This window comes from Ostrinia furnacalis, unplaced genomic scaffold (assembly GCF_004193835.3).
Source record: "Ostrinia furnacalis isolate ACB-3 unplaced genomic scaffold, ASM419383v2 OfSCF0780, whole genome shotgun sequence".
In the NCBI taxonomy this organism is placed as follows: Eukaryota; Metazoa; Arthropoda; class Insecta; order Lepidoptera; family Crambidae; genus Ostrinia; species Ostrinia furnacalis.
Window position 1 is genome coordinate 1,416,609 of NW_021131019.1, and position 16,986 is coordinate 1,433,594.

The 16,986-nt window shown below is 34.9% G+C and overlaps 1 protein-coding gene across 6 annotated transcripts; it reads left to right on the forward strand.

Moving 5' to 3' along the window:
• Positions 1-42: 42 nt before the first annotated feature.
• Tip60 (Histone acetyltransferase Tip60) lies at positions 43-14,902 on the forward strand. Of its 6 annotated transcripts, none has more exons than XM_028300654.1 (14): positions 43-153; positions 236-362; positions 622-774; positions 1,627-1,767; positions 2,638-2,792; positions 3,363-3,566; positions 3,681-3,764; positions 3,955-4,156; positions 4,476-4,598; positions 5,535-5,697; positions 7,451-7,559; positions 7,806-7,909; positions 10,063-10,115; positions 13,868-13,902. In XM_028300654.1, exons 1-13 carry the CDS (start codon positions 109-111, stop codon positions 10,067-10,069), a joined length of 1,617 nt encoding a protein of 538 aa, XP_028156455.1. In that variant the 5' UTR covers positions 43-108; the 3' UTR covers positions 10,070-10,115; positions 13,868-13,902. The 6 variants fall into 6 exon arrangements, with proteins under 6 accessions (XP_028156455.1, XP_028156457.1, XP_028156459.1 ...); XM_028300656.1 differs by having other exon boundaries at positions 7,818-7,909; XM_028300658.1 differs by having other exon boundaries at positions 622-750.
• Positions 14,903-16,986: the final 2,084 nt, after the last annotated feature.

The window sequence follows — 16,986 nt, forward strand, 5'->3', positions numbered from 1 at the left end:
TTTGTCAATTCTTTAATCTGTGCACAACAATTTAAAAAAGAAAAAGCATCTGTGACATTGACAGTTGACGAACAAACCAAACAATTTGTCGTGTGATTTTTCTGTAAAATGAACGAAAATGACGATGAACTCACTACTTTTTGTGACTCAGCGGTATGTAGTAATTATTATAATTCTGTTAGAATAAAAATATCAACGAGTTGTGATCATGTCACTCTTCAATTTTTCCTCCCAGGCATCCTTAGTGGAAGGTTGTCGTTTGCCTGTTCGTATGCAAGGAGGCGACGACTGGCCTTTAGCAGAAATTATAAGCATCAAGGAAAGTCGAGGACAGAGAGGATACTATGTGCACTATGTTGACTGTAAGTAAATATTTTTTGGCAATTTTATTTACCACTTAACAATGCTGAGCGAAAACTCGCAGTGTAGCACTGTCGCGGGTTTGATTACTGAGGAGTGTCAATCAATAAACACATTTTAATGTAATTCCTTACTATTTTATTAAGAAACAATTATGTAAACGAGTTTAAATGAATCTTAAATTAATATTAAAGCAACATAAACCTTAAAACTTTCACAATATGCAATTTTAGCCGAGTTATTTATTACTGCTTATTTCAGTCAACAAACGCTTGGACGAGTGGGTCGGCGAGTCATGGCTGGACACACGCAAGGTCCAGTTCCCTCGCCGGGATGGAGCGCCCACCGGAGGCACCACCACACCGAAGAAGACTCACATTGGTTCAGGAGGTGGCGTGATGCCTACTTTTATTAGTATGTGTGTTTTTGTCTTTTAGTTTTTTACGTCCAAAGTAGGTGTCAACATTATTGTTTCACTTCAGTTGAATCTCAGTAAACTTTGACAAGCAAATTCAACCAAAAATATGCAATTGATATTGGAATATTTTGTTTTTATACTAATTAACTGGCTAGCTGCTAATGATGTAAATACTTAGCTTAAAACCAGTTTTTAAAAATGGTCTATTTGAAGGTTATTAAAACTGCTAAAGTTCCATATTTTTATAAACCTAAGCTGGCGATTTTGCATGGTAATTTATTTAGTAAACTGATAATTTTTGAGTGAGAATAACATGCAAAGTATTGTTTTTATAAATATTCCAAAAATTAAAAGGATAATAGTTTCATGTTGTTTTTTATTACCATGATGGTCCTCAATATTAAAAAGAAACATGATAGTTTTTCAACTTTTTATTAAGGTAGTTTTATTTTCGTTTTGTTATATTTACAGGTGAATTGTATTAATTGGGTGTTGGACGACAGCATGCATAGAAATAGTTTTTTTTTACAAAATTATAGAAAGCATGCCATACATTTTTAAAATTCACTCTAAAAATTGTGTTATTGGTTTCTATATGCATGCCTGTAGTCTTCAAAATTATTTCTGTTTTTATTTTGACTTTTTTTTAAAAGCCACAATGTTTCAATTTGATCAAGGCTCACTCAATGTATTGCTATGCTAGTTTGTTCAAAATTGGGCACACATATACCATGGTTGTATTCAATGTTTAGTTAGATTTATGTTGTGTAATTTTACAGATATACGAAGCTTGGAAATGATTGAAATTTATATTCCAAGTGACCGCTAACGTAATGTTTTGTCTGCAGATGATACAGTCTGCAACGAAAGCCAGAAGTCTAGTAGCAATAGCATTAGACCCACCCTCGTGAGCCAACCCGCTCAGCCCAAAATAGAGAAAGCCCACTTTAGCAATGCACTCAATGGTTCCACACAAAAACTTGCACATGGTATGTTCAGTTTCTATCTAAATTTGTGTGAACGTTTTTTTTTATTTGTTCATATTGGAGATTTTGTATGTCTATCACTTAATTGGTTTACTTTGGGAACATACTTACACTTGTGTGTTACCTTGTGATTTCTTAATATTACAATTACTTATGTAGAGCTATATTGTTAATTTCACTCTTTTTAATTACTTTAATTAGTAAATCTTACAAGGAAACACTCAAAAAAATCGACTAACAGTCTATACCTACTTATTCTAATAATGAGGTAAGTAGAAAACTGTTACCAGCTTTCTAGGAGTCTGTAAATAGTATTTTTGTGTTTCTTTGAACTCTAAAATTAATTCCTGCATGTACCTAATCAAGCCAATAAAATGTAAAGTTAGATTCCTGTAGTTCTCTAATTATGCAATAATAATAAAATAAAATATTTCGGTTCTTTCAATAAAAAGTAGTTTCAATAATTAGACAACTAACTTGATCTAGTGCAGCATTATTTAGTCTAGTGACTTTAAGGTAAAGTTAAGTATTGCAAATCCACGTTTCAAAGCTAAACTTCCAGGTAAGGTACTATAACTGGTAAAAAATTAAAACTACTATAGATCGTTTCATTCACGAAGACGCGTCCCACCAATTTTTGGTCGAATGAAGCGCGGGTTGCGGGGAGTTTGATCCGAGCAAATCGAGCGTCATTATTGTAGTGTGCGTGTGCACTCATGGATTAATAGTGTGTACTGATAACACTCAAACATTAGCGGAAGAATGGTGGGGCGCGTTTTCGTGGATCGATTCGATCTATTTCTTGGTCTACAATGTCGCCATTAAGACCTGATCTCAAATACACGCTTACAATAGCACTTGTCACATATCCAGGCGGCATGCCGGAGCCCCGTCAACTTATATCGCGGCCCGCCAGCCCCACGCTTACCCATGACACGTCATCGCTTGTCAACGGAGGCGCGGTACTGGCTGCAGCGCTACAGAAAAAGATGAACAGGAAACGGAAGGCTAACTCCTTGGATATAGAGGTTAGTTTCCTATCAATATTCCTTGACATTTGGATGGTTGGACTTAAATTACTTTGATCAAAGACCAAAAATATTATTGAGCTAAATAACAGCTCCCATAGCTTTGTGGTCACTGTAAAACGTCCACATTTCAAATTTCATGTTAAGGCTCCTATGAAAACGCTCACGACGCGTTGTGGCTATAGTCTGGTCTGCGAGCACGTAGAATTTTGTCCAATGACCCCAAGCTACCCATCCTTATCGCTCGCGCGGAATTATATTGCTGTCGCGACTGTGCGACAGGCGCCTGCAGTGAGCGCGATAGCAACATAATTACGTACGCGCGAGCGATAAGGATGGGTTGCTTGGTCATTGGACAAAATTCTACGTGCTCACAGACCGGGCTTTAGAAGAAAAACCATGACGCGTTCTGAGCACTAGTTGGTAACCGTATCATGATTAAGAAATTGTCGATATTTACTTCAACATTTATTATGACAAGATTTTTTTATCCACAACGTGGAAGCTCTTTACCTTAATCTCTTGACCTCATGAAAAGTGTTTTGTACTGAATATCCTAACAATCAACAGCCTTCAGAGCCCATACCGGCAACAGAATCCGAGACAGGCGACACGATAGCGAGTGGCGCCGCCACTCCCACGGCTAGACCTAGGCAGTCTGGCAGTATGGTCGCCCACGGTCATGACGACCTGGTGACAAGAATGAAGAACATAGAAATGATTGAGCTTGGACGGCATAGGATACGGCCTTGGTACTTCGCACCTTATCCTCAAGTAAGTGTCTTAAATGAAAGATTGATTCTTAAAAAAGTAATTCTAATATTGTGACTTATCTTCGTCAAGAAACAGAAATTATTGAATTACAAAAATAAATGTTTACATTTTCAGGAAATGGTCAATTTACCGTGTATTTATATCTGCGAATTTTGTTTGAAGTATAGAAAAAGTAAAAAGTGCTTGGAAAGACACTTGGTAAGTAATCGCTAGACATACTGTCGTTGATTGTTTCAAGTATAATTTTATGGTTAATATAACACAAACAATGAATTTCACTAACCAATCAAAGTCTGACTCTGATTCAAGCATAGATTTGTAACAGTGTGTTTTTACTAAGTTATCTAATTTGTCAACCTTATTAATGTTATAAACTTTACATTTACAGATCAAATGTAAACTAAAACACCCTCCAGGCAACGAAATATACAGGAAAGGCAGCATATCATTCTTCGAGATAGACGGACGGAAGAACAAATGCTACGCCCAGAACCTTTGCCTGCTCGCCAAACTCTTCCTCGACCACAAGACATTGTATTATGACACAGACCCGTTCTTATTTTACGTCATGACGGAATTTGACTCTAGAGGTATGCTATTGTGGTAATTTAGATTAAAAAGTCATTTGTGATGAGGATTAGTTACTGATGTCTGTTGTACCATAGACAAAAGGTCATCTTATAGGAATCTTTTTATAGTTATTTGAATAAAAAATGTGCCAGCCAGCCCACAACTAGGCACATTAATTAACTGGCTCTGCTAAGTAGTATAAGATGGTGACAAAAATACCTACGTTTTTGCTTCAGATTTGTCTACTGCGGGTTTCAACCTGCGACTGGTCATTATAATTTATTTTTCCAGATGTGTCTTAAACTTTTTTGTTAATAAGCTTTTGCTTTCTCTCTGCAGGTTTTCACATAGTAGGATATTTTTCAAAAGAGAAAGAGAGCACGGAAGACTACAATGTAGCATGTATATTAACACTACCTCCATACCAAAGAAAAGGATATGGAAAACTCCTTATAGAATTTAGTAAGTATTTTTTTTATCCACTACGAGGAAGCTCTTGGCCTGTATCTTACCTGATGGTAAGTGACGATTAGGCCGAAGGTGGAAACGAGCTTCACCCGGAATCCTCAACCACGGAGGAACTGGCTATCTATTGTTTTTTATGAGTGTCGTTGACAGTGTCAAGAGACTCAGTCAGGAGAGTAAAGACCGCGACCGCTACTTGACGTTCGACGACGATCTGTCAACAGCACTGGACCAGAGCCCCGATTACGGTAACTTTTAACGTCAACAATCCAGACACGCTTCTCGATTCTGCGATACGATTGGTCAAAACAGCTGACGTACGCTGTTGAACGACCAATCGTATCGCAGAATCGAGAAGCGTGTCTGGATTGTTGACGTTAAAAGTTACCGTAATCGGGGCTCAGGGGTGATTTACTGTTTGTTTGTACTCTCCGAATGACTTGATTACTTCGAATCAAAATGGCGCGAATTTTGTTATGTGTAACTTTTGTATTTGTAGAGATATTTTCATGATTCTTTCACCATTATTATTAGTTTTACCACAGAATTATAATAAATACTACGTACAGAAGTTTTACTTCGCGAAGGTATTTAAAAAAATGTATGCTCAATGTCATTAACAATATGGTGTAATTTAGCCTGTCTCAAGAGTCAAGCACCATTTTGTTGACAAACGTCAGTGATCGGCACTGCGCCGAAGCTATAGGGCTGACTTCAGTAAAATGATGTGACATGAGGTGCCAAACCGCGGAAAATGGCGGAGGAAATACATGATTTAGCATGAATTATCATGAATAATATTAACTACTTATTTACCTCTCAGTGTCTTGACGCAACTTAAAAAAGTACATTCTGTGTTTTTATTATTATTTAGGCAGTTAAATACTGCACAGTATTTATACTGTAATATTTAATATTCTTTTTTACTTTTAGGTTACGAATTATCAAAGTTCGAAGGCAAAACGGGTTCCCCCGAGAAACCGCTGTCGGATTTGGGATTGTTGTCGTACCGGAGTTACTGGGCACAGACAATCCTGGACATACTGATGCACAGCAAGCCAGTGGGAGACAACGAGAAACCTATCATCACCATCAAGTAAGATTTATGATTTATTTATTTATACAGGGTGATCGAGGCACTTTTATAGCCTGACCAGGAACATAAAAACCCTCGCCATGTTGCGGAAAACTAATGGTACTAATTTCTTTTAATGGCAACAGTAACTGAAAACTTCATTGACATGTCACCTTGCATGTCAGTCTATTGTTGTCAAAGTGTAAACAAACTTTATTTTAAATGTGTGCAATTGATTTAGTGAATTAAATTGCTAAAATATTTTTATAGTCGTGAAAGAAAAGTGGTTCACAATGTGTTAATGTATTTGTCGAAGAGAAATACTAAGGGTTCGGACAATATTTTCATTGAATAATGTTTCCGACAAAGGTTGTCAAATTGACTGACATGTTTATCGTATAGTACAGTCCACTATGAAAATTAGCTGTAGTCTGTTTCAACTAGTATTTTTTTCGACATGGGTGTCTTTAAAGTTAAGGACGGACAGAAGGAGATATGGCAGAAAAAATCCAAAAATGTGGTTTGGTCGGTTATACGACCCAGATTATGGGAAAAATCCGAAATGTCAGAAAATCAAGATGGCGACCGAGTGAGCGGCCATTTTGTAAAAAGTTTCAGATTTCTGATTTTTCAAATGCATTTTTAGGGTAGTTGGCAACATTTGGGAAAGTCGAGTTGTATGAAGCGATTACGTAGTTTGTCAAGGAGTATTGATTGGTAAACCAAAAATTTCCAGTGTTGCCATACTTTGGGAGATTTGGTCCAAAAATGTAAAAAATGGAAATACCGACTTCCGGTCAGAAATTTGGATGACGCCTCCTGCAAATAGGTCAAACTAATGACATTTGACCATTTTTAGCTCGATGACCTGGCAACACTGGGAGTTACGGAAACTCAAAATTTTGGGACATGGGTGGTTTTAGGGAATTGTTTTACGGGATTTGGTGAAGTTAGAAAAAAAGTAAAAATGGGGTTCGGCGCGGAAAATGGTCCAGATTAAGGCAAAAATGCAAAATTTTGGAAATCCAAGATGGCCGCCAAGCGTTCACCCGTTTTCCTAAAGGGACTAAATTCTCCATACAAATTGTATGCAGGGGGGCTCAGCTATCGAAGAAAAAGGCGAGGCCGAAGGCCTGTGAGTCGCCATAGATTTATTTTTAATGCGTCAAAAAAGGACTAGAGCCCAGTGACAGACAGAAAGGCGAGGCCTACCTATTTTAAAGTTTTTTGTCACTTTCTAAGTTTTGAATTTTATGGAATTGGGAAAGAAGTACCGAGTTTGAAGCGTTAATGAGCAGACATTGCAGTTGAATATTCAAGTTCTGAATTTGATTATTGATGAATAATAAAATAAATCCTACTAGCTCGATAGATGGTTTCATTTAATTTATTTAAACCAGGTTACCTTTAATAATATTTTTTCGTCAATTTATGAAAATATCAAATTAGCCCGTAATCCTGAATCCTGATACATAAATTTAGCCTATTAATTTAACACATGTACGACTGTACTCAGTGTTGCACTATCAAATGCAATTGACGCGCCTCTATGTCAGGGTTTTTATGTTCCTGGTCAGGCTATACTTAATTTACTGATTCTGAGTCACTCCTAAGAATTTAGCAACTGTTTGCAAAATCACCCTGTATAAATGATACAAAATCCTTCATGTGCTAACCTGACTCGTACCTCCTTGTCCACAATAAAAAAAAAACTTCAGCTTTTTTTGTGTTTTTTGTATATCATCATAACTTATCTATATCTGTAAATTTTCAGCGAAATATGTGAATTGACCAGCATAAAAAAAGAAGATGTAATAAGCACACTGCAAAACTTGAATCTGATCAACTATTACAAGGGACAGTACATCATATCCGTCAATCAGGTGGGTGTATTTGCCGAAGGGTGTGATTTAAATTATTGAAATATTTAGTTGTGGGCTTTTTATAACCTCATCCTGTATTTTTGTTTTTTTTTAGTAACGAATAATGCTTATTTTTGCTTCCTTTATTTTTTAATATTTATTTTCTTTTTGATATGGCTTGTCGTATTTTTTTTATTATTTTGTTGTCCCTTTCTATTTTTAAGTTGCCTTCTCTTTCCATGTGATGTTTTCTCTAATGGTTTTTAGGAAACGATACAGCAACACGAAAAGGCAATGGAGAAGCGAATGTTACGGATCGACCCCAAATGTCTGCACTGGACGCCTAAGGATTGGTCTAAAAGAGCTAAGTGGTAAGTTTCCTTTTTTTTTCTATGTGTGAATGTGGTAGGTAGGTAGAGTAGGTAAAGATAGCGCCAAAAATATACATTGTGATTTTGAAAGTAGTAATATTTGTATAAAAAAATAGATATTAGGTTACAATAACTGTTAATGTTAAATAATGGACTTGAAATAATAATAGAATTGAAACAAAGTAAAAATTACCTTTAAATTATTCGAAAAAGAATTGTAATTACTTTTTTTTATCAAAAAGTCGTTGGTCATCGTTTTAGAAATGTACATTTTTGGCAGTTTTTGTTATTGTTCAGGAATGAAAAAATGTGCTTAGTAAAGTGTATTTATAGCCTGACCAGGAACATAAAAACCCTGGCATAGAGGCGCGTCAATTGCATTTGATAGTGCAACACTGGGTATAGTCGTACCTGTAATTAAATTAATAGGCTAACTTTATGTATCAGGATTCAGGATTATAGGCTAATTTAATATTTTCATAAATTAACAAAAAAATATTATATTATAGGTAAACTAGTTTAAATAAATTAAATGAAACCATCAATCGAGCAAGTAGGATTTTATTATTATTCATCAATAATCAAATTCTGAACTTGAATATTCAATCACAATGTCTGCTCATGAACGCTTCAAACTCGGTACTTCTTTCCCAATTCCATAAAATTCAATACTTAAAAAGTGACAAAAAACTTTAAAATAGGTAGTTGAAACAAACCACAGCTAATTTTCATAGTTGACTGTACTATACGATAAACATGTCAGTCAATTTGACAACCTTTGTCGGAAACATTATTCAATGAAAATATTGTCCGAACCCTTAGTATTTCTCTTCGACAAATACTTTAACACATTGTGAACCACTTTTCTTTCACGACTATAAAAAGATTTTAGCAATTTAATTCACAAAATCAATTGCGCACATTTAAAATAAAGTTTGTTTACACTTTGACAGCAATAGACTGACATGCAAGGTGACATGTCAATGAAGTTTTCAGTTACTGTTGCCATTAAACCGGCGCCAATGACGTGAAAATAATTGCAAAGACGATGACCCCGGGTCATATTGACCCATACTTCATCGATCATTTTTCAGGAAATTGAACAAGTAATCTTAATTTTAATTACTGTCTATGTTTATAGGGTTATTTACTGAGATAATAAAATAAAAATAAAACTAATACATAATATTAATCAATTTTTTATAAATTTTTAAACAAAACATGTAAAAATTATGTATAAAAACACAACGAGTTAATTTTTTTTGTTTTTGGTAAAGATTTTTAGTATTTATAGCAATCAACAATGTTATATGGTGAAAAAGAGATAAAATCAACTTCTTATATGCAGATACAATGAGATCAGTCTTCTACTTCATCATTTAGAGCCATGGAACTGCTGCAACTGGTGCAGTATGTAATCAAATGGTCTGGGCATATAAATGTGGCATGACGCACTTGCTGGCGTCGTACTAATGCAAGGTCGAGATTATCCGAAGACTGAGTCCCCATTACTTGCGTCTTTTTCACATTCGTTGCCATTCCTAAGTTCTGGCTAATACAGCCTGAAATTCTTTACTCTCGGAATCCGACTCTTCTAGCAGCGCTTCATTCTTGCTGGGTCATTTAACAAAGTAATTCTGACTAAAACTTAAAAAAGAACAACATAAGCTAGCACTAAACACAAAATAAGGAATAGAAGTAAGCCACAAAATCACCGCGCCACCGATGACGCCGGGTCATAATGACCCGTTTTAATTTGAAGCCTATTTATTTCGCTACGCAACCGGAGTCACACTGAGTTAACTAACGGAATGGACTTAGGAAGGTTGTATCTCCAGCTATACGAACGCTCGAACCACAAAATGGACGCAAAAAAAAATTATGAACGTTTGAAAATGCCTCGGGTCAATATGACCCAGCGTCATTGACGCCGGGTTAAAAGAAATTAGTACCATTAATTTTCCGCAACATGGCGAGGGTTTTTATGTTCCTGGTCAGGCTATATTTGTATTAATAATTTTTACCGTTTATTTCTTAATTATTATTTTGAACATCATAAAAACTAAATTTTCATCGATCTAAAATGAACTCTTATATAGATCAATAAAGTTCATTTGAATGAAAACGTAAATATATTTTTCTTTTGTCGCCAGCGTGTGAAGTGACAGTGTTGCGACGATGCGAGCTATCAAACTGGCTTCAAAACGTACGCATATGTTCCATTTTGTACCTAACCATGACTCCATCTATTAATAATAATTCATTTATTCGTACCCATTCGCCTTATTATTTAATGGCAACTAATCGCTTGGGCCATATTGGTTAACTCACTCACCTTTTCAAAATCTCGCAGCAAATATGAAACTAATGTCTTTGTAAAATCTAATGCAGTTTATACCTTATTATGGAGTATGACAAAAGTACCACATTTTAAATCTTCTTGCCCTGGATTAAGGTCCAAACTGCAATGTCCTTTGTACGTTTTTGTGTGTAATATTTGCTGCCGATTTTTTATTTTATTTTACTTTGTATTGCATGTCGTAGCAGTAGTAATTAATTTAGACGATCTAATGCCCGTTTTCACCATCAATCCCTAATTTGTAAGTAACCCATAACGTAACACATAACAGGAGTTTTTTTTCATAGAGGTAACTTAAAAATTTGGGATTGATGGTGAAAACGGGCATAAGTGTGGTAAATAAGCTTCATCTTTTATGTCAATAATACTATTACACAAGACGACAATAGACCAACGGTGTCGGAATCGCTTGTTCTCAACGAGTCACACCCAAACAAGTAACCGTTACTCGTTGGGAAAAAAATTCCCTTCCAGTCACACCTCTATTCGTTAACCTGTATTTTCTTACTGTAAGCTTTAGATTACTTAATTATTTTGATTTTTAATGTATTTTGTACTTTGTTTCTTTCTAATAAAAGCTCTTAAAATATCCTGATATTAAAGGTACTTGTTATCAGTACTAGTGTGACTCGATGGGAATTTTTTCCCAACTGTTAACAGGGTTACTCGTTTGGGTGTGGGTCGTTGAGAACAAGCGTCCCAGCGTTCGATAGTTCGATTCCTTTCAACGTTGGACTAAATATTGTATAGCACAAACTCCTAACAAAAGCATAATTAGCTTAGCTATATTCTGTCACTGTCCCTTATACTGGTATCTCGCCTTGCTTGTGAGGGATAGAAACATTCAAAAATTCAGATTACGTTGTTGGGAGTCGTCTCGCTGATACCACCCACCCCATCAAGTAGTGGCTTAAGGGTATAAAATATAAGGGTATTTTAATAAAGCTACTATCATACTGCTGGGACTAGAAAAGTTGCTTCAGTTAAGTTTAGTGACTAGTTAGGCTACTGCGAGCTACACTTTAATTGCCTAGCCCATTGCGAGTATTTAAACATACAGTCGTGGTCAACTAATTAGGGACGTTATATGACTAAAACACAAGACCGTCTCTCCAGTCCCAAAAAAAATCTTCACGAGGCTTTGTAGCTTGTGCCTATTAATAACAAGTAATTTGGCTAGTATTCTAAATATTTAAAGGCCAGAAAAGAAACTAGCTAGTTGCGATCAATATTTTTAAAATAAATAAATCATTGCCACCTACACATTTATTGACCTAGGGATGGACAACTAATTAGGGACACGTAACACTTTCACTGTAAATGTAAATAAATTGGAAATTATACAGGGTGTTAGGTAAATGGGTATATGAGCCGACACTAGCCCATGTTAACATGGTCATATAAATGGTATGGTGAAGTCAGAAATTTGATATCATGATTTTATTTTTTTTAATTTTCATACAAAATAAATTTTATTAATTCAGATTTGTATGAAAATTTAAATAATAAAAATGAAGATATAAATTTTCTGAGTTCACCATACCATTTATATGACCATGTTAACATGGGCTAGTGTCGGCTCATATACCCATTTACCTAACATCCTGTATAAGTCTTTATTACATAAAAAGTTTTCATTAATAAATATAGAATACAAAACAAAATCATCAAACGTATTTTTATAACCAACTAGCTGACCCGGCGAACTTCGTACCGCCTTAGCGTAGAGATTTTCTTAATATTTTTTTCCGTAAGAACCATCCTTGGACTTCCACAAACATTTAAAAAAAAGAATTATCGAAATCGGTTCAGCCGTTCACACGTGATGCCGTGACAACGCGAAACGGGTTTCATACAAAATCATCAAACGTATTTTTATAACCAACTAGCTGACCCGGCGAACTTCGTACCGCCTTAGCGTAGAGATTTTCTTAATATTTTTTTCCGTAAGAACCATCCTTGGACTTCCACAAACATTTAAAAAAAAGAATTATCGAAATCGGTTCAGCCGTTCACACGTGATGCCGTGACAACGCGAAACGGGTTTCATTTTTATATATATAGAAGATATGGTTGGTTTTGTTGGTTATAACCATTTGACATCGGCGCGGCATGGATGCAATCAAATCATTACAGGTTTCTAAAGAAATATTATTCCAAATACCATTAAATGCCACGAAATGCTGATTTTTAGTGCCAGTACGTTGAGGTGCAACTTTTTCCTTCGTTCCATACCATAAGCTCTATAGGGCTTAAGTCTGAGTTGTTTTCGGGCCAATCTAGTACCGTCACTGACTGTTGCGCTAGGAATTATTAAACAGAGTACGCGGTATGTTTTGGGTAGTTATCGTGTTGAAATGTTCTTGAGACTGGTAAGACTTCTTCAGCATACGATAGCATCGTTTTCTCCAATATTTATTTGTATTGGAATTGCTCAAGTTTAACTTCAGTTCTTTTTATAGGTTACACTCTATGTCCAGAAAAACAGTCCCAGATTTTTATTTTGCCGCCTGTATGTTTCACCTGCTTCTTCGTTTACTTTGGTATCATTTTGGACTTTACAGGTCGTCGCACGTATTGTCTGTCATCGGATGAAATAAGATTTATCTTGATTTCATCAGAAAACAGCACATTTATCCATTGAGCAAAAGCCTAATGTCCATACTTTCTTGCAAACGCCAATCTTGCTTCTTTGTGTTCCATCTTCAGTAGTGGAACTTTTCGAGGAACTCTTCCTACAAGCTTTGCCTCCACCAGTCGCCTTCCGACGGTCCTCGCAGATACTCCAGCAGTCGGTTCTGGTCCAAAAATCTCGCTCTTGATCAGAACCGAACCCTTAAAGGGGTCTCTCTTTGCGAGAGTGACCATTCTGCGATCCATCTTGTGGGGTTGTTTTTATTGGCCTCTTCCTTCTAGGCATACTTTCTGTGGTTTCATGATTTTGAAATAAGCCACTGCATCGTAGATTCATGTTTTTGGAACATTTCAGATGATCTGCAATTTACTGGTATGGCCATCCACACTGATAAATATGGATTATAACTTAGCGCATTGTTGCTTTTCTTTCAGCCCATTACCTTTAATAATTTGATGAGTAATAGAGAATAATTCGCTTTTCAAATAGACGCCGAAATTACAAATGAACAGAATAAAAGTTATTACTTTTTATTTTTTTAATTTAGAAGGAAAAACTTAACCGTCCCTAATTAGGTGGCCAGACCGTCCGTACCATAATTACCGATTCATGTACATTGATTAAGATTTTTTATTAAGTTAGTAAGTTTTTTTGTTGTTATTGTATTCTGTTAAATAGAGTACTTGATAGTCAATATGTTTACAAAGTAACAGCCAGTAATATTGAATGAAGCTCACAATAATAGGATATGAACACTTAGTATTGCTTAGTATTCTATCTGTCCCTAATTAGTTGACCACGACTGTAAATAAATAAATATATTATTTTAAAGTTCAGTTGCTTTTACATCATACTTCTAGTAAAACCCCACAATTGGCAAGCACAAGTCGCATAATGGCCTAACTTAGATGTGGCTTAAGCTCTTTCGCCTGTAACTGAAACTAATTTATATCAAAATTTTCAGGTAACGCCTTCAGAAAACGGATCAACCAAGCCAACCTCAACGTGTGTGCGTATCAAATTTTCAATTATCGCCGTGTATTTCATATTTTTCCATTAAAATTTGATAATTTTCACTAAATTCGCTATACTAAATCTTATCTCTCGCTGCTCAAATTATTTTAGTTTACTTATTTTCTCGTAGAAAACGTGTTCAATGTTCTAAGTTAAATAGTATAGACATACTGCGGTTTATTATGCAGGTTGTTTCTATAGGTGCACAAATTTTAACTTCGCAAACATAGCAATATAACTTTTTTTACATTCGCCAAAACCACAATGACTATGACATTTTATATTATGAAGAATTCATATTTAATTTTATACAGTTTTTTTCTGATTTATCGAAATGTAATTTTTCGAAAAGATTTCTCTCTTTGATCGAAAGTTTACCTTCACTTTAAAAAAATTAACCTTTTGGTTACTTGCAAATATGCAACGTTTGTTTACAACTTTCTTTGGATTTTTGGTGAAGACTTTTCGAGAATGCTATGTAAAGTACCTACCTGGGGTCTTAGTGTGAGTTTACATCAAACGTATTCGATCGTATCGAGGGCCTCAAAAAAGTTTTAGTTAGAAAGTATCCGCTAGGGACGCTGTACAATCTGTCATAGATTTAATGTCATTTTTTACGCAGTCGATATCGAATACGTTTGATTTAAACTTACACAAATCCCCCTGGTTGGAATTTGTGCACCTGTAAAATGACTGTATTTACGCGTTAATAGGTACTATTTTAGTTCAGCGTATTATGCTACGCTGTACGACAATGTAAGATATAAATAGTTAATGTTTTATTCGTATCGTAGGCATATTATGCAATGCCCACGCGATAATGTTAGCACATACGTGTGTGAACCCGCGGAATCGGTCTACGGAGACAATATTATTTAGACAGGCAAATTGTCAAAGGCCGGTATAACTCGCGGAATAGCGTTTACTTGTCTTAATGTTTGTTATGAGACTCTAATTGTGATATTAAACGATATCAAAGTTGTAATGAAGGCATTTTATTTCAATGTTAATTAATAGTACCCAAATTAATAACTCTTCACAAGTTTGGCATTTAATTTTTTTATAAGTAGGACTATAGGTAATATCCGGGTATGTAGTATGTTATAAATAAAAGATATTTTATGCAATATATGATTTATTTTTCAATATGTAAGCGCAATAATTTTGCTTTGACTGTCAACATATTTATATTCAAGAAGCAGGTACAGGTGATGTTTACAACACTTACAAAAATTAATTTCAACACTTTCAATACAACCTACGGTCGGTAACAATTTTAGAACCATTCAATTAATACAATGTTCATAAAAGATTAAGCCGAATAATGGTAACAGTAATCATCAATAATATTATCATTTGTGACAAGTGAATTTATTTTGAAAATTAGAATAAATAGGTATATTTTATTCAAAATATGTAAAAGATGACATGGACAAAACTTTTACAAAAGCATTAGTAAACAGCGTATAGCTTATACAATTATTCAAAAGATATAACAATCGACTTATAAAAAGTACTTGCAAAAGTATGACATTACGAAACATAGTAATAATATCTATCATGTAGTAACAATATCGCTTGTTACCAACCAGTCACACTGTAACACTGACTCGTTGGGGAAAAAAATCTATCAAGTTACACTATTACTCCTTAAGACATTTCTTTAGATAGGTACTTTTATCTTCCCGATAGGTCACACAGTAATCGGTATTTTCTGACAAAAAGCCTTATAAATTAAGTATTTTGATCTTATTTTGTTTACTGCACCGCTGCATTAAATGTACCTTTTAATGATGTGTGAACCGTTGGGAAGGTAAGTAAAAATAAAGATTTTTTATCCAACGAGTTACAGTGTTACACGTTAGTGTGACTGGTTGAGAACAAGCGAACAATATGAAACAAACAGTAATACATAATACTAAATGTAGCTTACAACCAAATATGCAATAGTAATGTACTATCGCGGCTAACGCTAATTTTGGAAGTATAGACATGAATTAAGTAGATAGTCTAGAATAAGTTCAACACGTTCGCATTCCTATTTTAGATGCATACTGACACCTTACATAACAAATAAGCTGCAATATACGAAAGCAAGTAGACGATTACGGCTTAAAAATAGTTCGTAACTGGATAAATTTAAAGTTGATTTTTAATCAAAGGCGTAGTTTTAAAATATTGCACAGGATGAAAAAGATCTCTGTCTCACTGGAATCAGATTGAGTTTTCACAAAAGCGCGGGGAATATATTTAATAAGACGTTCACGGTTCTGGGTACAAAACAATTTGACACCACAGATAATGTAATGTTCTGGCAAATATACAGACTTGTTCAAAAAAACTTGATTCATTATTATTGGTGATATTTTTATAGAATATAGAAATTTAGATCAAAGCTCTGAATAGGTTAAAATTTAGTATCACATTTATCACAGAAGCTTGGTGCAACATTTTTTGAAAAGTCTTCGACAATTTTAATGAGGATCATTTCGATTTTTAGCTGTGAATGCAGATTTATAGGGCTAAGAAATCCTTAATACACAGTGCAAAAATTTTTGTTCTACGACAAAAATTGACGAAGTTATGGCCAAATTACTAAAAAAGTTCACTGACCGCCCGGCACGGGGACGATGACGTCATTATATCCGATCCGAACGCTGCCGGCGTACTGCGTGGATAGAAAATATTTTTTTCTAGCCAAATTATCAGTTTTAGAGAAAAACTTGTAATGACATTTATTCATCAGAATAAAGTAAGCTATCGATAGGTAATTTTTAAAAATAGAAATTGTGAAAAATAACGCAAAAAATCCATACGCTCATACGATTCAATGGCACGCAGAGACGCGATTGGGGTCTCCGCGGTGGTATATTTGGCGATTTATTCAAATAAAGTGTACATAAGTGTTGTTAGAGTCATATCTTCTTCCAAGTAAAATATAAAAATGTATAAGTATTAATTTATTTACTTCTAACAATAAGGTATAACTTCTAACAATAAGACATTGCTATGAAAATCATTTCGATGTAAACTTAATAATACCTACCTGTTATTTAGTTTTTCTGAGTT

What these genes read in the sequence shown, in the direction of transcription:
- Tip60 (XM_028300654.1), top strand. Translation starts at nt 109, where the DNA reads ATGAACGAAAATGACGATGAACTCACTACTTTTTGTGACTCAGCG. An exon ending in CACACAAAAACTTGCACATG is followed by an intron (nt 1,768 to 2,637) that starts GTATGTTCAGTT and finishes TCACATATCCAG; the next exon opens with GCGGCATGCCGGAGCCCCGT. An exon ending in ACTTCGCACCTTATCCTCAA is followed by an intron (nt 3,567 to 3,680) that starts GTAAGTGTCTTA and finishes TTACATTTTCAG; the next exon opens with GAAATGGTCAATTTACCGTG.